The sequence below is a fragment of the Panthera leo genome, chromosome C2, assembly GCF_018350215.1.
Source record: "Panthera leo isolate Ple1 chromosome C2, P.leo_Ple1_pat1.1, whole genome shotgun sequence".
Classification (NCBI taxonomy): Eukaryota; Metazoa; Chordata; class Mammalia; order Carnivora; family Felidae; genus Panthera; species Panthera leo.
This window is the reverse complement of record NC_056687.1, coordinates 81,204,923-81,225,946: the sequence shown is the minus strand read 5'-3', so window position 1 is coordinate 81,225,946 and position 21,024 is coordinate 81,204,923. Positions and strand designations below refer to the sequence as shown.

At 42.0% G+C, this 21,024-nt stretch overlaps 1 protein-coding gene across 1 annotated transcript in view; it reads right to left on the bottom strand.

Moving 5' to 3' along the window:
• Positions 1-22: 22 nt before the first annotated feature.
• Positions 23-21,024, bottom strand: part of DGKG (diacylglycerol kinase gamma) — a 202,365-nt gene continuing 181,363 nt past the window's right edge. Inside the window, exons 23-25 of the mRNA XM_042955649.1 lie at positions 13,975-14,095; positions 11,408-11,468; positions 23-1,202 (exon numbers count right to left, since the gene is read on the bottom strand). Coding sequence (XP_042811583.1) covers positions 1,104-1,202; positions 11,408-11,468; positions 13,975-14,095 — 281 coding nt within the window. The 3' untranslated portion in view covers positions 23-1,103. The remainder of the gene's footprint in view (positions 1,203-11,407; positions 11,469-13,974; positions 14,096-21,024) is intronic.

Below are 21,024 nucleotides of genomic sequence, written 5' to 3'. Positions count from 1 at the left end.
TATATAAATATATATGCTACATATATGTACACACACATTAGATCATCAGAAGGGCCTTCAGCTCACACTCTGGGAGTGGTAGGTGCAAAGAGGCAGGTGGGAGCCACCTGATGGTTTGTCTCCTGGTCTTCTCAGCAAAGGGTCCTTCCTTCTCATCTTCTCTGCCTTCAGGAAATAGTCTGCCACCAGGGCTTGGAACTCAAACAGGAAACACGCTTTGGCTTGAAAAAGAAAGAAGCTGGGGGTGGTTTTTTTTCTTCCCTTTTTACACAATATTATGACACCAATTTGAAAAATAAATCCCAGTTTCTCTGCTTTCCCTCCCAGGTGTTCGCAGAACTAAGAAAATAAATACCACATCTAAGGTGTGCTGTACAGGCAGCTCTGGGGGCTCTTGGAGCCGTCTCCAAACAAACACACAGCCACCAGGAGAAGGCTTTGGGAAAATAACAAGTGCCCACTGACAGTGTGGAGAACCAAGAATGGAAACACAGCTTTCCACAGCCTTTCTGCCTCCTCAGCAAGTTCAGGCAGAAGTTGCTGCTTGAAGGACAACTAAGAAACCAACGTGCGCTTGCTGAGCCCTGCCAAGGGTTATGCTTTGAGAGTTGGAGGCCGTTTGTCTCTGTACAGAGGGACCTTTGTGTAAGTTCTCTGGAATGGGAGCGCTTTCCCTTGGCCACATCCGATCTCACCATAGGCAGGAAACCTGCAGCCTGCTTCCTTGTGAGCGTCCGTGAGGGACCTTGCAAGACTGGTTGGAAGAAAGGGGGACTTCTCCTTCAGTCTCAGAAAGTCCCACTCAAGGCCTTCTGGGAATGTGGAGGTTGCTGCAAGAGCCAACATCACCCTGGTGGGCCCTGGGTCCATTCAAAATTTTCTGGGGGTCCTGGCTCTGTTGGGGTGTGTCCTTTGTTGAAGAAGAGAGAATGAACGTATGGGAAGATGAAGATTTCTTCCTGAAGGGTGGCTTTGCTTCCACTGGTTAGAGATGAGTGTGCGTGTGTGCATGTGCGTGTGCGTGTGTGTGTGTGTGTGTGTGTGTGTATGTGTTACAGTTTCTTATTTTCTCTCTTGGTTTAACTGGCATTATGGCACGTTGTTTAGTCTTTTGAACGGCTCTTCCTCCTGAGTGAAAAGAAGCTGCTCTTCTGGGGAGGCCCCATCATCATAGGCGCTTGATTCTTGTGAGTAATTTTAATCTAAAAGCAAAGAGGCATAAATGAGTTAGTGACATGCAAATCCCAGTAGCCTATGAGAGAGTGAGTCGCAGAGGGAGGAAGGAAGGCCAGCTTTGGGTTGGAAGGAGCCCCATGCAGAAAGGACGACTGTCCTTGAACAGCTTCAAAATTGGCAACTGGACCCTCACTGGGCCTGGAGTTTGGCACTGCTGGAAGTGAGGGGCGGAAACACTGGGGAGAGACAGGTGTGAGCTTCCCACGTGGTGATCTGCTCGCACCTGTCTTGTGTCCTTGCTATTCATAGACTCTCAAAATGTCACAGCCGGAGGAGACCTCATGGTCCATCTCATTCAACCTTTCTGCAGGACAGACAAAGGAATGGAGGCCTGAGGCTCCCTTGAGCCTTGGATTAGCCTGGGGTCACACAGAGAGGGCAGTACAGCTAGAGCCCAGTTCTTCAGATTCCTAGCTTCCTCTGCTCCTGGCCCTTCCAGTCTAGGCACTGCAGAAATGTCAACTGGTAACTCATAGCCTAGAGGCTTCATTCTGACATCTGACCCAAGCAACATCATGTGGAAAGTTTCAAGTGACTCCCTTAGGTGTTTCCTCTTTTCTCAGCTTTCCAGGAAAAACCAACTTTCATTTTAAAAGCTTTTTTTTTTTTTTTAATTTTAGGTTTCTTTTTTCTTTCTTTTTTTTTTTTTTCCTCCTGCAAACTTTAAGTCAATGGGAAGTGAAAGACAGACACTGGTGAATTCTCATTTTTGCCTTTCTTCCCAACCTTATCCTCAGGGCATGGCTTCAGAACGTTAAATCTCTATCTGAATGTGGCCTGATGATGCTGCACATTACTGATCTGCATTATCAGTCCATCAGCATTTATCATGTGTGACACATGTCCAGGGTGGGAAGATGATATGGGAACAAGAGGCACTTAGGATTCAAGGACCTGGGTTTGGGTCCCAGATCTCCTGCTTCTTTCTTTGCTGTGAGACTCTGGACGAATCGTTTAACCTTCAAAGCCATGCTTGCTGAACTATACAATGAGGGTAGTAACGTTTGTCCCATTTTCCTCGCAAAGTTGCTGTGAAGATCAAATGGGGGACCGTCAACGAAATCCCACTTTAAGCTGTAAAATGGAATGTAATGCTTAAATAATTGTTATCTTACACTGGAGGAGAAAGATGTATATCAAAAGAAGCAATCTAGGAGCTCATTCTCGTGGTGTCTACATCATTGGAACTGACGGTGTGACCACAGATAACCAGAGAAGAATTCTTGCAGACAGAGACCCATCAATAAGTTTAAATTAATGTAGGATAGACCAAGTGGTGTCAAAAAGAAGTTAGATAAGGACTGAGAAGAGTCTGAAGGGAGCAACTGAGGAGGAATTCTAAGATTTGAAAGGAAGCGAAGGAAAATGTGTTGGTGAAAAGAGAAAGGGAAGGCACTGGATGAATGTATGACCTCGTTGAGTGTGGGGCAAAGGATGAGAAGGGAGGTCAGGGACACAGGTGGGGCAGTTACGCCAGGGCTTTAAAGGGGAGGGGGCAGAGGTTGGGTGTAATGTGAGGTAACAGGGAACCATGATAACTTTTAAGCTGGAGAATAACATGAGGAAGAAAAGAGTTCCAGGGAAATTATTCTACAGCTGTTGTCAGGGCAAGTTGGAGTGGGGGAGACTCTGGCTAAAAGGGTACTACTGCAAGCCAGGTTTAAATTTATAAGTCCCCAGGATATGGAAAGACAAGGATGAAACCAAAAGACATTGTGGATAATTAGCATAACCTGGGTGACAGAAGCTGAAGACGACTCTTAGGCTGGTTTTTACCACCCAGGAGCTCCAGAAGGGGAGGGTATCTTTATGTTTTGTGGCAGTTCCTAGACCAAGAATACATCAAGTACCATTTTGTGTTATGGGCTTTGTTACGGGCGCTATGTTTATTCCAGGATTCATGAAAGTGAGGCACAGACGAAGGACTCTCACAGAACTTGTCTGTGGCATGTAATTTAGCCCTAGCCGATCATGGTGACTTGGGGCACATGTCCTTGTGCTGCGGGAAGCCTTTTCTCATTCCAGAGCACCAGAGCCCCCTATGGGGAAGAACCCTATCACCGTGGTACTCCCTGAACCAGTGCACTGCCCTGGGAAGCACAGCACATGCCATGGAAGCGGTGATGGATGAGCACCAGGGGAGACTGAACTGGCAGTGGAGATGGCTATGCTTGGGGCAGACAGTGACAGCTGATGCACTGCCTACATTTCCCGCTGATAGAGCCCATTTTTTTTTTTTTTTTTTTTTTTTTTTTTTAGATAATGGAAGACCCTTACTTCTCCTTTTCCTTTCTCTAGCTGAGCAATTTATTTGCTTGTTAGCACCTCCAGGGCAAAGAGGAGGAAGTGAAACTCAGACCCCTCCCATTTGTTTTTTCAGCAGTTTTGACAAAGGTCTTGATGGGGTAGATCATCAACATGGAGATCCTGGCTAACATGAGATTTTGATGTGGCTTGCGGATTCTAGTGCTATATGTAACTGAGAATTCACTGTATGTACATGAACCAAAAGCAAGAAGTAGGAGATCATATTCTCATTTTGAGTTCAGGAGATGTCAGTTTTTATCCCCTTCTCCCCCATTTAGGAGAAGCTAGTGAGTTAACTTGTTCAGAGTCCACTGTAGGTAGTTGGATGTGGTGAAGCTTGCCTTTTCAACCCACGATAGAAAGACAGTATCCCATATCCCTGTAGTTAGAACCCAATTTTCTCTGCTAATTGGGCTGGTCAGGCAATTAACTGAAGTCTTCATGATTTTCTTAAAGACCTTTTATGAGATTTACAACATCTGACAAGCACAAGGAACAGCAGCCCCATTTTCTTAGTTTTCTGGTCTATTAGGGAGAGAACTGATACAGTAGGCACTTGTGTGATAGCTCGAAATTCACAAAACCACTGCAATATGTAATTTCTCCCTTAAAATGGGGTAAATTTAAAAATGTTACAGTGCCGGGTGTTGACTTTGTTTTGGGGGCCATTTCCTGCAAACCAGCACATTTTTATTACTTCAAGAGAAGAAATCAACTGAGGGACTCCTTCCATCAGGGCAGATGGTTCATATGATGTCCCACAAAATGTCCAATAACCGTAAGTATGGACTCATCCCAAATCATTTGGGAAACACTCCTGCCTAAAGAGAGGCTAGGGGAGATGGGTGGGGGCTTGCACAATCTTTCAGGTCTTAGCTGTTAACGGTTCTCTAAGTTCTTAGGATGCCTGGCTTCACAAGAATGTTTCCTGTCATCAGAGGCTTCCAGATGTAGCTGGAAAAACCTAGGTTTTGCTAGTGGTGGAGGAGAAATCTGGGATTTATTGGTAAGTCAGGAAGTTCGACTAGATTATTATTGATCCCGAGTGGGGTCCCTATGCCGGCAGCATCAGCATCCCCTGGGAACTTGCCAGAAATGCAAACTCTCAGGTATCCAGACTTACTGTATCAGAAACCCAGCAATCTGCATTTTAAACACCTTCTAGGTTATTTGGATGCACACTCAAGTTTGGGAATCACTGGACTAGATAACTAGAATCCCTTTCCACCTTGAGATCCTAACTGTGGGGGAATATTTTTAGCTTTAAGGTTCAAATTATGGTGTCTAACTATGATGGTAAAGAATGAGAGGTCATCTTACAGTACTGCAAGCACAAGGCAAGTTTTCTTAATAATACATATTTTATAGACATATATTTATATGCATGAACAAACATATGCTCATTTTGGAGAATTCAGGAAATATGAAAAATTTAAAAATCACCTAGGGGAAATTGCTGTTAATTTTGGGGTGTATTTTTTTCAATTTGTTTGTATGCTTGTATGTTTTTAGCAAATTGAAATCAGTTTCTTAATCTGTTTTCATTTATCATTATTTTACAAGCATTTCTGATATCATTAAATATTCATTAAATATGGTTTTCAGTGGCTGAAAATTATTCTATTTGATGAATCTCACTCACCTAGTTTTAATGTTTTCCTTAAATGTTGGGCTTCCCCACCCCCCACCCCCGTTTTTTTTGTTTTTGTTTTTTGTTTTTTTTACTGATAACCTGTATTTTACTTAAAATATATTCCTAAAAGAGTAATTGGGGGAAAAAAGGGTCAAAGGAAATGAACTGGACCAAATGCTTTCCAGAATGCTTTCCAGTTTATACTCTTATCTTACTCCTTGAGTGTGCTGGCCACACCACATCTCCACAGCAATGAATATTATCTTAAAAAAAACAACAACAAATTGTGCTCCTTTGACAAGTGAAACATGGCATGGTTTTCTCACTGTTTCAAGGTGAAATTCTTTCCTCCTTTTTTCTTAACTTATGATACTAAATTTTTAAAAAAGTCTTTTCAACGTTTATTTTTGACACAGAGAGAGAGAGAGAGAGGGAGAGAGAGAGAGCGCACGCATGAGTGGGGGAGGGGCAGAGAGAGAGGGAGACACAGAATCCGAAGCAGTCTCCAGGCTCTGAGCAGTCAGCACAGAGATGGACATGGGACTCGAACTCACAGACCACGAGATCAAGACCTGAGCTGAAGTCAGACGCTCAACCCACTGAGCCACCCAGGCGCCCAACGATACTAAATATTATTTCACAGCTTTGTTAGCCCATGGTATTACTTCTGTGAGCTGTCTGTTCACTATTGCATTGTTAGCATTTCCTCCTGGTTTCTAAGAGCTCTTTAGACATTATGGGAATTCACCTGCTCTCTGAGGTAGCCATTTAAAAAAGATCTTGTCCTTAGCCTTTAACATTTCTACACGAAGAGGCGTCTGGATAGCTTAGTTGGTTGAGCGTCGGACCCTTGATTTCAGCTTGGGTCATGATCCCAGCATCGTGGGATTGAGCCCTGGGTTGGGCTCTGCACTGAGTGTGGAGCCTGCTTCAGATTCTCTCTCTTCGTCCCTCTCCCTCACTGCATGCTCTCTCTCTAAAATAAAAATTAAAAAGAATAAAATTTCTACATTGATTCTTGACTTGTAGAATTTTAAATTTGTTAAAGTCTATGCTCACAGTGTCATTATAGTCATTTATGTGCCCCCTAGGTAGTCATAATTTTTAATTGGAATTTTTCTGTTTTTGTTTTTGGAGTATAGTTTGAGGTGAGAGGTTTCAGTGTATAAATAATGACATTTTCCCAAACAGGCAATTTTTTGGATACCGTTATGTTAAACAGTCCATTCCTTTCAAATTAATTTATGATCTTTCTTCTTTTTTTAATAGATTTTATGTGTACTGGGGTTTCTTAGGGCTCTCTTTGGCATTACTGATTTATCTGTCTAATATCATGCCAATTATTGTGGCTCTGTAACTATTTTAATACCTTGTGGGAAGTCCTTCCTTATAGCTGTTTCATAAAACACGTTAGCTATTGCATTGTTTGGTCAAGTTAAAAAAATAATTGCACTGGGATCTTGTTTGGGATCCCTGTTTAGAAACATGGGATGTTTTTAAATTTAAGTATATATTTTTTATATTAAGTCATAGTAGTATTCATCTTTTTTTTTACAATTCAATTTAATATTTTGTTTTGGTTGTTGCTATTATGATATCTTAATTTTTTTCTACTCTATTCTTGTGATTAGTTATTGCTAGAATATATAAAAGCTATTAACTTTTTGTCTATCTTTCCTTGTGGCTTCATTGAAATAATTTAATTTTTGGGGTTTTCAGTTGATTCTATTATCTTTCTATATTATCTGCATAGTATCATATTCGTATTATCATATGAATAATCATATTATATGCAAATAATGACAGTTTTGACTCTTTTCCAAATAGTTACATTTCTTTCTGTGGCATTTATATTGCATTGACAAAAACTTCCAAACAATATTAGCACACAATGTCTTGTCCAGGATTCTCTGATGTCTTACTAAGGGCTAAGTAAACATGTAAGTACAATGTTCATTATTAGTTTAAGATAAATATTTTTTATTATTTTGAGGGATTATTTTTCTGATTTTAGCTTTCTAAGGGTTTTTTTTTTCTTTAAAAATTGAAATTTTGGGGCGCCTGGGTGGCTCAGTCTGTTGGGTGTCTGACTTCAGCTAAGGTCATGATCTTGCAGTCTGTGGGTTTGAGCCCCTGTGAGTTTGAGCCCCATATCAGCTGTGCTGACAGCTCAGAGCCTGGAGCCTGCTTCAGATTCTGTTGTCTCTTTCTGCCCCTCCCCGACTCGTGCTCTGTCTTTCCCTCAAAAATAAACATTAAAAAAAAAACCCAAATAAAAATTTTTGTTCAGTTTTTGTATCTGTCCTAATTTCACAAAATGGACTGGGTGACTTTCTGTCTTGTTTATACTATGGAACAGTTTACACGAATATTTATTTCCTAATAGTATGGAAGAACTCACCAGTTAAGACCATGTTTTAAGATCATTTTGGATGTAATTCTTTGAAGACATTTTCTCTTTTATTAGTGGTTACCTAGAATTTTCATGAGATGTTCAAGCTTATTAGAATCAAGATGATTATATATTAAATAAGTCTTGTCTTATAATTAAAATAAACCATCACATTTATATTTATATTTTATATATTTTTATATTTTAATAACTCTGATCTCTGTTTTTCTCTTTAAAATCAGGCTTTCAAACATTTGGCATGTTTAAAGAACTAGTTCTCAATTTTCCTGCTTTTTAAATATGTCATTTCTACTTTTATCTTTATTATTTTCTTCCTTCTGCTTCTCCTCAGTTTGTGTTACTGTTGTTCTTCTAATATTGTAATTATTCATTACATGTCTTTCCTTTTTAAATGATGGAAGTATATGACACTTTGAATTTACTTCTAAATATAGTTCAGGCTACACTGTACAATTTTTGAATAGAACCTTCTGATTTTTATTATTTTTGAAACAGCCTATAATGGTGGTTTTGGTCTCCTTTTGAATCTATTATTCTTTAGGAGAATTTAAAAAAATCTCTGAGTGATTTGATTTCACTAATAATTTTACTAATAATTAGTTTGCTTCTATTACTAATATCTGGTTTTGTTGCCTTGTGGTCAAATAAAATAAGTTTTATGATTTTTCCTTCTGGATTTTACACAGATTTTTTTCTTTGTGAACTAAATACTCACTGGATCCTGGGGGGAAAAATGAGATAGTTAATTTGTTTATAGGCTACAGAGTTATTTCATCCACGAGTAGTGACATTTGTTTATTTTTGCTTCTTGACCTCAAAGGGCAAGCCAAAACAAATATTTTATTTTATTTTATTTTATTTTATTTTATTTTTATTTTATTTTATTTTAATTTTTTTTATTATATGAAATTTATTGTCAAATTAGTTTCCATACAACACCCAGTGCTCATCCCAAAAGATGCCCTCTTCCATGCCCATCACCTCCCCTCCCCTCCCTCCCACCCCCCCATCAACCCTCAGTTTGTTCTCAGTTTTTAAGAGTCTCTTATGCTTTGGCTCTCTCTCCCACTCTAATCTCTTTTTTTTTCTTTTTTTCCTTCCCCTCCCCCATGGGTTTCTGTTAAGTTTCTCAGGATCCACATAAGAGTGAAAACATATGGTATCTGTCTTTCTCTGTACGGCTTATTTCACTTAGCATAACACTTTCCAGTTCCATCCACATTGCTACAAAGGGTCATATTTCATTCTTTCTCATTGCCACGTAGTACTCCATTGTGTACATAAACCACAATTTCTTTATCCATTCATCAGTTGGTGGACATTTAGGCTTTTTCCACAATTTGGCTATTGTTGAGAGTGCTGCTATAAACATTGGGGTACAAGTGCTCCTATGCATCAGTACTCCTGTATCCCTCGAAACAAATATTTTAAAGACTCTCAATACTTGTCTCTCTGTCAACTTCTTATTCATCTATTTTTCTCAGAATATACATTTATACTGTTTTTCACAGTATATATTTTGATTCTGTTATTATACACCTAAAATTTTATGACTATTATATCTCAGAAATGAGTGTACCTTTTATCAAATAAAACGTGACTTTCTTTATTCCACTTCATGCTTTTGGCATGTTGGAAGGTTAGTTTTTCTAAAATTAATATACAAGTAATACATTGGTTTGTGAGCATAATTTGTTCTGAAAACATTCTTAGAATCCAAAGCACTCACGTATCAAAGCGAATTTCAAGAACCACTGGCTCAGTTGTGATCATGCGATGTTCGGTGTCATGTACCACTCGTATTGCAAGACATCACTTGCTTATCATGTTAAAATTTATTAGAAATGTTTGCTCGTCTTGCGGAACACTCACGGAACGAGTTACAATCCAAGGTTTTACTATAATTAATAATATCATTTCCTTACTTTTATTTTCTCTATGCTTGATAAAGGATAAAGTCAGAAGATATATATGTCCTTTTTTTTTTTGAGAGAGAGAGAGAGAGAGAGAGAGAGAGAGAGAGAGAAGGGCAGAGGGAGAAGGAGGGGGGGAGAGAGAATCTTAAGCAAGCTCCATGCTCAGTGTGGAGTCGGACATGGGGCTCGATCCCATGACCCAGGGATCTTGGCCTGAGCAGAAATCGAGAGTTGGATGCTCAACTGATTGAGCACCCAGGTGTCCCTGGCATCCTTATAATATGAAAAAGAGACACCAGGAGTGTGCACGCACAGAGAAAAAGCCATAGACATATGTCATATGAGGCCGTCTGCAAGTAAGGAAGAAAAGTCACACCAGAAGGCAACCTGGTCTTAGAGAACCAGCTCAAAGAACCTTGGTCTTAGACCTCCAGCTCCAGAGCCATGAGACAATACATTTCTGTCGTCGAAGCTGCCAGTCTGTGGTATTTTGTGACGGCAGCCTGAGCAGACGGATACATCTTTATGTGTGGATGTCCATGGACCGTACACCTTAAGATCACTGGGTCACAGTTTTTTTCACATGAGTTGAAATCTCTGAAGGGTGGCATGGAGAGAGGGTGGGGGTGGGGACAGGGGAAGCATTTGGCTATTTCAAAAACAAGTCCTTGCGGTAAGAGAAATGGCAGTCCAGTTTTCAGATATTGCTGAGTTAGGTGGGAGGGGGTTTGATTTCTTCCAGCCTTTTTTTAGAAGACAAGAGGAGTTTGGATAGATTTTTCTCAATTTAGCTCCATCAAAATTATAAGTAGTAGAAATTTCCTCCATCCTTTCTAATTCTAACAAAGTGGCAAGCTATTATTAGTTTTTGCTGTAGTGTGTTTTCATCTTTTTCTTAGTCTTCATAGAAGCCAGAAGACTGAGGTAAGGTTCTGCAGAAAAATTTCTCCTTTTGATACCCTTTTATAGAAGTTTGCCTTCCCTAGAGTCTGCCTCCAGGGGCCAGTTTTATAATCTGTAGAAGTCACATGGAAGAAAGAGTGATGGAAACACATCTACAATTCAGGCCTGGTAGGAATCTCATGCAACCCTTTCTCTAGTAGAAGAAAACTAGATGTTTTGAGGGCTCAGAATAGCAGGTTTTTGAGATGTCTGAATACTCCACAGTGAGGAGCTTAGAAACACTATTTTTGTCTCTTGAGGTTGGAGCATTCGTTATAGTACTGAAAGTGATATTAATGTAATATCCCAGTGAACGCCCTGGCCCTGAACACCAGGATGGTGGTTTCCCTTCACCATAGAGTTTTTAGCTGGGTTTTTAGCTAGGAAAGAAGGGCACACGGTCCCTGTGGGGCCATTATTATTGTGAGTGAGAACTCGCTGTCTCCGCTTGCAGTGGGGTTTCCAGGTAGGTGCACCTGTAGTGAAGCGTGTGCCCTGTAGGAATCTTCTCCCAGGGCCTCCAGTGGTCACAGCGGCTGGGCAGAAGTTCCAGCACAAGGGTGCAGATTTCGCTTCTACACAAGGAAGCCCTTTGTAACAATTTTGCTTCTTCCTCAACAAAGCAGGTCTCCTTTTGGGGTGGCAAGGCAAGTTCTCTGCCATTGCAATGACACAAGAGGAGACGCTCAAGGATACAGTAGATGAAGTCTTAGAATTCACCAACTACAAGTGTGAGCTCTCTGAAGACACCAACAGTGTCTCGTTCTGTTTTGGAACTGTTTTGGGTGTTCAATAAAGGCTTAGCAGGTACCTGAATGGGTGGATGAATAAAGTGGAAGACAGGCTATACTATCCCAAAGCCCCTGCAACTCTGAGAGTGAGTGATTTCATACTGTCGGTACCCAAATGGGGCCCAGGATAACACTTCTCCCCCTTAGTTCAATGATTGGCAGAACTCACTGTGCAAGGTGGCTGCATCCAGGGCTCTCCATCCACTTGCATTGGCAGCAACTTGCTTGTCCTGGAAAACCAAGAACCGAGAGAACACAGTGAGCTTTGCCTCTTCTGGAGGTGAAGAATTAGGGTGGTCCCCACAAAGGCAACAGATGTGGGAAGACCTTATCTGCCTACCTAGGAGTGGTTCGCTAAGACTCTGTTGGAGGGCTGGTTAAAAACAGATTTCTGAGCCCACTTCAGGAATTCCGACTAGGCACGTCTGGGGTCAGGCTCAGGGGCCTGCATTTTAATAAGCATCGTGGGCGATTCTGTTGCTTTGGTGTTCAGACTCCAGTTTGAGAAACACTGTCGTGGGTGAGCAGTGAAGTCCACGGAAGTCTGGGAAACAGTGGCCAACAAGTATGGCAGCACCACTGCTGAGCAGACCCTCAGTCAACAACCAGCCGGAGGGCCTGCAGATTGTGCCAGAAACTCCACAGTGAAGCGAAATGGGAAAGGGCCTGGTTTCTATGTTGAGTGAGAAGTTGCGTCATGTCAATGAGGTAACGTCTCCAACCTATACAAGGTACAGCTCAGGTCTGAGTGTTCTTGCCTTGCCCCTGCTCTTAACCATCCTCTCTTGTATGTCTTGAACAGCAGCACACTCTGTGCTGGCTCGGACTATGAACGTGGCTTAGCTGGGAAATGGGGTCATCAGGAATACTGTCCTCATGGGTAGGAGGGAAGGAGAGAAGACAGTGTTGCTTTCTTGCGTGGGGCAAAGCTTCTCTGGCATATGGATTCTTAAGAGGAGAGAGATGAGGTCTTTTGACTTCCTTCTGTAGAAGAGTTGTAAATTCGTACTACATCACCTCGAGGAGAAAAGGCAAGTCCTTTCGGAAGCCTCTGGTCTGGGCGAGCAGACAACAGTTGCCACCCACTGGCCAGGAAGCTCTCACCTGGGTTTGGCATCAGCCCTGTTCTTGAAGTTACAAAATGAGGGATATAGGCTATGTTTTGATGTAGACGATTCTCTCACTGATCCTGAGAATATTTAATAATAAAAAAAATAAGAAACCTAATAATAAAACAAATCACGAGAGGAGGGAGTGGCATTTTGGTTCTTGGGGCTGAGGAAGGTGTCTGGGAAATGCCCAGGAGGATGGGGATCCTGGCTCACCCCATCTGTTCCATCTAGAAATAGGCCTATTGAATATGAAGAAAAGATCCTCCCTCTTATACATGGCGTTTTTGATTCCTCTGGGACTAAGATGTTACATTCTCTGTGGCCTACGTCAGTTATGTCTTAGATGTGCTAACAGACTAGACCTACTCAGTGCTGGAGTCATGGACGGTGGACAGGGAAGGAAGTATGGGGATTTGTGTGGAAAACAGGGCCCCAGCACAGCAATAGCCCAGAGAAAAAAACAAACTAAGCTTTGGAGAATAATAGAAAAGACAAAGAAGACGCAGGGAGGGAATGAAGAAAAGAGTTTAGAGCTAAGGATGTCAGGGAACCAGCTCTCAGGGTCTTTTCTGAAGGATGTAGAGAGCAGCATTTCCCTAAAAGTGTGCTGAGGGTACTTGCCCAAGAGGTTTTGGGACAAAAGGGGTCTGTGGTCCAATAACTTTGGGAAGCCTGCATACTGTGGCCTTTCCAGGAGATCCCTAAGGCACACTAAAGGATTTGAACTGGAAAAACTGGATGGGAAAAGGAAGGGAATAAAGACTTCTGAAAGAATCAGGTGGGGAAGAATCTGATGAATTTTATTGATTAAACAGAAGTAACTGAAACCAAGGATCCCCTCTCTTAGACTCCATTTCTTCCAGGAGCCGGCAGTGACTGACCTGTGGGGTCCACACCCCACAGAAGCATCGCCTTCTTAGGCAATTAGGACAGATTTGCTGATGTTGATGGTTTGGCTCCACAAAGGTATACAGGAAATAGTATTCCTAATTTAAAAATTTTTTTTAACGTTTATTTATTTTTGAGACAGAGAGAGACAGAGCACGAACAGGGGAGGGGCAGAGAGAGAGGCAGACACAGAATCTGAAACAGGCTCCAGGCTCTGAGCTGTCAGCACAGAGCCCGACGCGGGGCTTGAACTCATGGACCGCGAGATCATGACCTGAGCCGAAGTCGGCCGCTTAACCGACTGAGCCACCCAGGTGTCCCAGGAAATAGTATTTCTAAGGCCACTATCCAAGAAAGGGCAAGCAGAAAACTGGTTTTTGTCACAGTGTGCCCTCTGCCATATATCTAGCATCTTAATTAGTGAAGATAAGAAAGGCAAAGAGTTGGACCTCTGGTTCTCTAGGCCTCATAATCCTCTATTAGCATTTAGAGAATTTCACCAATTCATTATAAGAGAATGGCAAACTGGTCGAGGTGGACCCTTTAATTGATGTCCTGCATGGTTGTATTGTACCTAGTTTGGGAAATGGTCTCTAAAGACATTCTTTATAAATGTTATCGAGCTTCTGTCCGTCACTCTCCCCGCACTGAAACCCAAAGATGGCTTCCTTGTCTTTGTAAGAATACGGAGGGAGGTGGGAAGACTCGGAGGCTGCTGGGTAATGAGGAAGCGTACCTGATGGTGACAGAGGAGCACTGGGCCAGCCTCCTGCCCGCACTCTTCAGGCCAGTGTAGATCTGCCCCATCTCCATGGCTCCCTCTAGCCCCACCACTTCGAGGAGCTGGTCACTGAGGTCTGCAGAGTGAGAAAAGCAGAAGCAGGGCATACATATCTCTCTGTTCCTCAGTATGGTTATGGTCAGAATGTCTGCACCTTAGATGACCAACTCACATCTGTCAATAACCCTTCCTCTCCCACCAAATAGCATTTTCGTACTCATTCTGAATAGGGAATTTCCCCAAAGGTCAATAAATGTACCATTTCATGAGCAGAAACCCAGTTCTAGCGAAAAAAGGTTTGGATTCGGAACATTAATATGCATCCGATGAAGAAGCTGGCATTTCAAGAAGCCTCTTCAAATGGAGGGTAATATAAATGATGAACCAGCTATTGCTGAAATGATTTTCAACCCCCCAGTGCAGCTAAAGACACACTGGTTTGGGATTAGGATAGGAAGGAATGTTGATGAAAGTCCTTATCCATAACTGGTTCAAGTTTCTTTTCTCTGAATGTCTGAATAACATCATGGCCCTACTGATGATGACTGATGATTAATTAACCTCAGATTTGGCCTGTGGTAAGCCAGTGGTGAGCCAACCTTCTTGGACATCCTTGGGGGAAATCAGTGACCTCCTTCAGGACACCAGGTGCCTAAGCTATGCCAAGGAAAAGAATATTTCACCTCAACCAAATTATTCTGAGGCCATGGTAGAAAAAGCGGGACAGAAAATATGTGTCTCAGGCTCAGAGTCACATAGGATTGATGGCCTCCCACAGTGGCAGTTACTTCTGATCCAGCACCTGGAAGAGGTCTTTTTCAGGGTTCCTGAGGTTTGGGCAGTGCCTGCCCGATTTCTTGTGAAAGCAATGGCAGGATCAAGGCTTGACGTTGGGAACAAGCCTCACTTTTACAACACAATTTTTATGTATTTAAAACAGAAGCAAAATAAAAAGGCAGATTGTTTAAAACCTTCCATTCTTTTCCCTACCGGGGCGAAGGTACTTTTCTCATAGATTGTAGCTAATTACCAATATCCTACTAATATCCACAAACTAGAAAATCAGCACTTTTATTTATTGCATAGATGGCTTTTGTCTAAGGTCCCTGCTGGTATTGTGTAATAGTGTTTGTTAAGATTGCCAAAGAGATGTTTAGGTTTGTCTATACTTTTTTGTTTAGAAGGTATTGTTTAAAAACATTCCCTTGATGGACGTTTTGCTAATGAAGACAGTTAAGCAAACCACTGAGCTGACCACAAATGTGTCAACACTGTTACAGTCTAACCTACTGATTATCACCGATGGACATTAGCTGCCAACAGATACACAGACGGTTCATCTTTCTGTCACAGGCACGTAAGCTTTCCCCTCTACTTCAGTCCATACTCCCATTCTCCTTCTCTGCTATCCCTTTTTTTCATATCTTGTGGAGATACTGTCTCCTTAAACTCTCCATCTCATGTGGGCTTGGAACAAGAAGCCATGAAAGGGCAGTGTTTGTTTAGGAGAACGCTGCAGGCTCTCTTAAGGAGTTTGGATCCAATAAACAACAAGTATCTAAACCTCTAGCCACGTAATTAGTTCCCTTCTTACCAAAGAACATTAAATAACCATTGGATAGTCTTAGCTTACTGTGTCATTTTAACACAGTGTCTGCAAAATCAGCATGGGCTATGAATGTGAGGTGGTGGTGGGGGGGGGGAGGGGGAGGAGGAGGAGGAGGAGGAGGAGGAGGAGGAGGAGGAGGAGGAGGGAAGAGAGAAACCAAGGAGTGTGTCTAGGGGTGAGGAGGGTGGGGAATTATACTGGGGTAGGAGAAAAAAGCAGCAGAACTTTTCAGAGGTTTCTCTAGTGGCAGAAAGACAGATGTCTTGTAAAATGTTGCTCTTTGTACCAGACTTTGGTATCTGACAGTGCTGTTATAGTTCAATGTTTTCCCTCCTTGAAACATTCCCTGGTAACAAAATGTTCTAAGAAGCAGGGGACTTAATAGACTCAAGTGTTTCAGCTTTTACAATGTCTTGGTCTTTTAACAAATTTTCCTGTTGAATGGCTTTAAGTTGTTATCACTTCCCACACATTACCTTGCAGCTATCACTTCCCACACATTACCTTGCTTCCTGGCTCTAGAAGAGAAGTAATGAAGGCTGATCTCATCCACATGGTGGGTGGGTGGGGGGGCGGGCAGAGGCTTACACACACGTGGGACTAAGGAGATAAATGCAGGGTAAGGGGCTAGGATCTCGGTATACACTTTGCCATTCTGATTTTGAATTTGTACTCTGAATCTTCCCTGGCATAAAGAGGCTAGGATGACTCCTGTCTACTACTGAAGAAAGCCTTGATTGCTTTTCTATTTCTCTGCCATTGCCTGGTTGATCTTTCTTTAAACTTCCTACAATGCCTACTAGGACGTTCTGAGATAAAGAAATCTATTTAACGTTGTTTCCCAAACTTATGGGACCATGAGGCTCTTCTTTTGTGTGATATCTATAAACAGTCTCTGGTAGTTTTCTTTGGAATACACTTTGGGATATTTTGGCATCGCTTAATTCCTTTTACTTCCTTTAGCACAGAGATACTTATGCACAAATTAAATTTGGAGTTAAAATGAAACAGAATAGAGTGTAAGTCAACATCTAAGCACATAGAACAATTAATGTTCAGAACTTAGAATCCAGGATCAGGACATCTGGTATACCAGGTGTCTGTTTTACCTGATACCCATGATTCTGAATGTGGTTTTGGCAATTCATATCATCTTCACATTGTCTTTACACTTTTAACTCATTAGTATTTAAGATGAAATGTCCATGCACTTTAGTAAAACAGGAATTCATTCATTCACTCACTCACTCACTCACTCACTCACTCACTCACTCACTCATAAGCTACTGAGTAGCAGCTGAATGCCAGACAAACACCAGGAATACAAAATGTTCTACTCCTAAAGGACTCTTGGCCAAGAGGGAGAAAATGTGTTAGGTGTAGAAAATGTTGTAATTGAACTATAGGGACAGAGAGGCCCGAGTAACCTATTCTGACTGGGCTAAGTGTGGGAGGAAGGTGTCACAGACATTTAAGGCACGTCTTGAAGGATGAATGCCAGGCAATTTGCTGGGTTGAGAAGGAGAAGGAGCAAAGATATTCCAGGGACAGAGGAACACATGTAGGGTTGGACAGTCACAGAATGCAGAAAGAAATTAATTTAGCAATAAGTCCGTTTGGTAATTTCACTGAAAAGTATAAAAAAATATTTCTACCTAAGGAGAATTACTATCTATCTATCTATCTATCTATCTATCTATCTATCTATCTAGATGACAGAACTGTAAACAGAGGGTCACTGGTCTGGTCACAAGTTTGTTGCAGCCACAGAGCTGGGCTTTTCAGCTTCGCTCTTGGTAACAAAGCCTTGTCATACACTCTCTGAGAAGGAAAAAAAAGATGGAGAATGGGAAAATGGAAAAAGGAGAATGTGGAAGCAAAGGAGGCACAGCAAGGACAACAACAGCAGCTCCAATCTGGCCCACTAGACTCAGCCTCCAGTATGTGATTTTATAAACGCAGATCTGCTCATGTCATCCCCATACCAAAAATCCTTCAGTGGCACCAATCATAACACCAAGTGCTGGCAAGAGAAGATGAAATGTGCATTCTTTCACACCTATAATGAAAGTGTAAATTGGCAAAAGCTTTTCAGAAAGAAATTTGACAATAAGAGTCTACAATTTTCATACTGTTGATTCATTAAATTCTTTTTTGGTATTGATCACAAGAAATCATTGACAGAATCCAAGTTCATACAAATATGAACATTGTGGCATCATTTATAACAGTGAAATCTCACCCTTTACTATTTCCATCTGTATGAGACTAGTTAAATAAAGTCTATGGTATCCATGACAATAGACTTATGCCACCATTAAGATATTTACAAAATCTCAAAAACATTAAATATGCATATAATGTTAAGTGTGAAGGTGACATATAAATGTATTTATGCACAGCATGCTTTCAGTTATGTAAGAATGTGCATAGGAGAAAAGGACAAATGCCCCTAAAATCTTAACAGTGGTGAGTTCTGGATAATTAGATTAAAGGTCATTGTTATTTTCTACTTGATTCTTTTCTACATTTTTCATATCTTCTCTACGTATGTATTAATGTTATAATTTAAAAGTCATTAAAAAAAAGTATCAGCTGACTGCTCTTCCTACTTGCAAATGTGATGTAAACTCCCTGGCTTCATGCCCCAGGCCTATCCCCTTCTGGCAAGAGGCTGCCTCTGCAGTTTGATTTCCTGACCCTGTGGGCTAGTACCTGCTCCAGACATACACAACATGTAGTTCTCCAGGTAAATCCTCCTGTTTCCCTCCTTTGTGCCTCTACACATGTCGTACCCCTGCCTGAAATGCCCTCTTCCACTCCTACTTGTTCATCGAAACTCAGCTCAAGTGTCATCAACTTCAAGAAGCCTCCCTTCACTCCCATGCCTGAAGTTTGGTTTAGATCCTTCTCCTCAAACTTTCCCAGCTAGACGTGGTCAAAGAAAGAACAAGGAGGTGTATTGGCAGTGGGTAAGAGATGGTTGTAATACTGACTGTAGCACAGGGTCTAGTTTGTTCTTTTTTTTTTTTTTTTTTTTTTTTTTTAATATATGAAATTTACTGTCAAATTGGTTTCCATACAACACCCAGTGCTCATCCCAAAAGGTGCCCTCCTCAATACCCATCACCCACCCTGTCCTCCCTCCCACCCTGCCCTCCCTCCCACCCCCCATCAACCCTCAGTTTGTTCTCAGTTTTTTAACAGTCTCTAATGCTTTGGCTCTCTCCCACTCTAACCTCTTTTTTTTTTTTTTTTTTTTTCCTTCCCCTCCCCCATGGGTTTCTGTTATGTTTCTCAGGATCCACATAAGAGTGAAACCATATGGTATCTGTCTTTCTTGCACAGGGTCTAGTTTGAACAGGACTAGAGACAAAGGACTGGAGGAAAAGGGAGAAGTGGGGTGAGAGGCATAAGGAGTTCTAGGAGCAGGTGTTCTGAGACAGCGGGAGACGGAGGGATGGAAAGAAGTGCTCTGAGCCATGCTAGTAGATCACAAGTCCCTCCTGTGGCCCCAGCTGGGCAGCTGAAGAAGATGGGCATTAGGGTCAAGGTGAAGTGAGGCTAGGTCAATGGTTCCCATACTTTGTCGCATGTTAACATTGCCTGGAGAGTTTTTATCAACAATGATGGCCTGATTGCATCTATTCCAGTTCAATCAGAATGTGTGGGCCTGGGAGGCCGGCATCAATGTTGGTTTTTAAAGATTCCCAGGTGATTCCAAAAGGCAGCACAGTTTGGGAACCACTGGGCTAGGTTGTTGGGTGGTTCTCAAAGTGTGGTCTTGTAGCAGCAGCAGCATCCGCGTCAACCAGGAACTTGTCAGAAACACAAATCCTCAGGCCCCACCCCAGACCTAATGAATCAGAAACTCCGGGGATTAGGCCCAGTGGTCTGTGTTCTAACAAGCCCTCTGGAAGATTCTGAGGCATGCTCAAGACTGAGAATCTGAGCCTTAGGCAATAAAAGTGCCCAAAATACATGCGAGAATTAGAGTGAAAAAGAATATCAACAAGTTACTTCCTGACTACTTTGATCTAGAGCTTTTTTCATTTGAAAATTAGGAGTTAGGAATAATAATAGTGACCTCAAGTGTGGTTATGAGATTAAATGGCAGAGTTGGACGTTAAAGTGCTTGGCCCTTTAGAGTGGGCACTAAAATCTATTAGTTTCACTTTCCTTTTCTGCCAGATTCAGCCTAACGACTCCCAATCGTCTGTTTATCTACCCTCTTAGAGCTGTGTACAAGTGTCCCCAAACCCTCACATTCAGGCTAAAACATTTAAAAAACCTTCAATGGTCCTCTGGTTTCACACCTCCACACAGAGACCTCAAATCCAGGTGAACTTTAGATTAAGTGGGCGACCCACTCAGTCTGTTTTTCCCTCCAATCTCTTCCCTCACTCTGCTCCTTTCCCTACTTCTTTGATCTCAACAGCCCCATTTTGCTTTTCTTTCCTTAGTCCTGCCCACTTTTGGGAGGAGGGGCTGGAGCTCAACACTGACAGGTAAAGCTGGCAGAACATTCAGAACTAAGGGGCACATCTGATCTGTCCACTCCCTTCTTCAGATGCATCAATGGCTCTGGAAGCCCAAGGAACGGTGTCTTGGCTCCTTAGTCAGGTGTGCAAGGTCATTTACTGGTTGGCCTTGTGTCATACACAGGTGTCTCTCTGCTTGGAGAACTCCTATTTGCCCTCTGGGGATGCGCCAGGCACCATGCTTCTTCCTTCTCCTATGCTCAGACAGTGGATCTCACCCAATGACAACTGTTTCTGAACATATTACTCTCCCAACTCCACTGAGAGTTGAATGCCAGGATGTTTTCCTGTTTTGTTTATCTTTGTAACCCTAGCAACTAGCCCAGCCCTTGGCATATAGAAGGTTCCCAATTAAATGTTTGTTGAATAGACTGAATAAGATACATGCTTTAGTGCCAAAGACCTTGACAGTTTGACCTGAAAGAAGAAAAAGATAGTGATTAAAAATAATAGTAACTACCTGTCTAGACTGAACTGGGTAACAGGTTTTCCATGAATTAATTTATTTCATCTGCATATATCAGGTAATGCTGACCCAGTCTGGTTTTTGCCTCTCTCTCTCTTTCTCTCTCTCTCTTTTAAATATTTTGAGAGAGGAGAGAGAGAAAGAACGAGTTGGGGAGGGACAGAGGGAGAGAGAGAATCCCAAGCAGGTTCCATGCATGCCTGGCGCAAAGCCTGACTCGGGGCTCAATCTGACTGTGAGATCATGACCTGAGCTGAAATCAAGAGTAGGATGCTTAATTGACGGAGTCACCCAGGAGGCCTTCCCCTCTCTTTCTTAATGCATAATTTTTATGATCATTCTCATCTTGGCTGCTGGCTCACATTAATGAAAGTTCAGTCGTTGAAAAT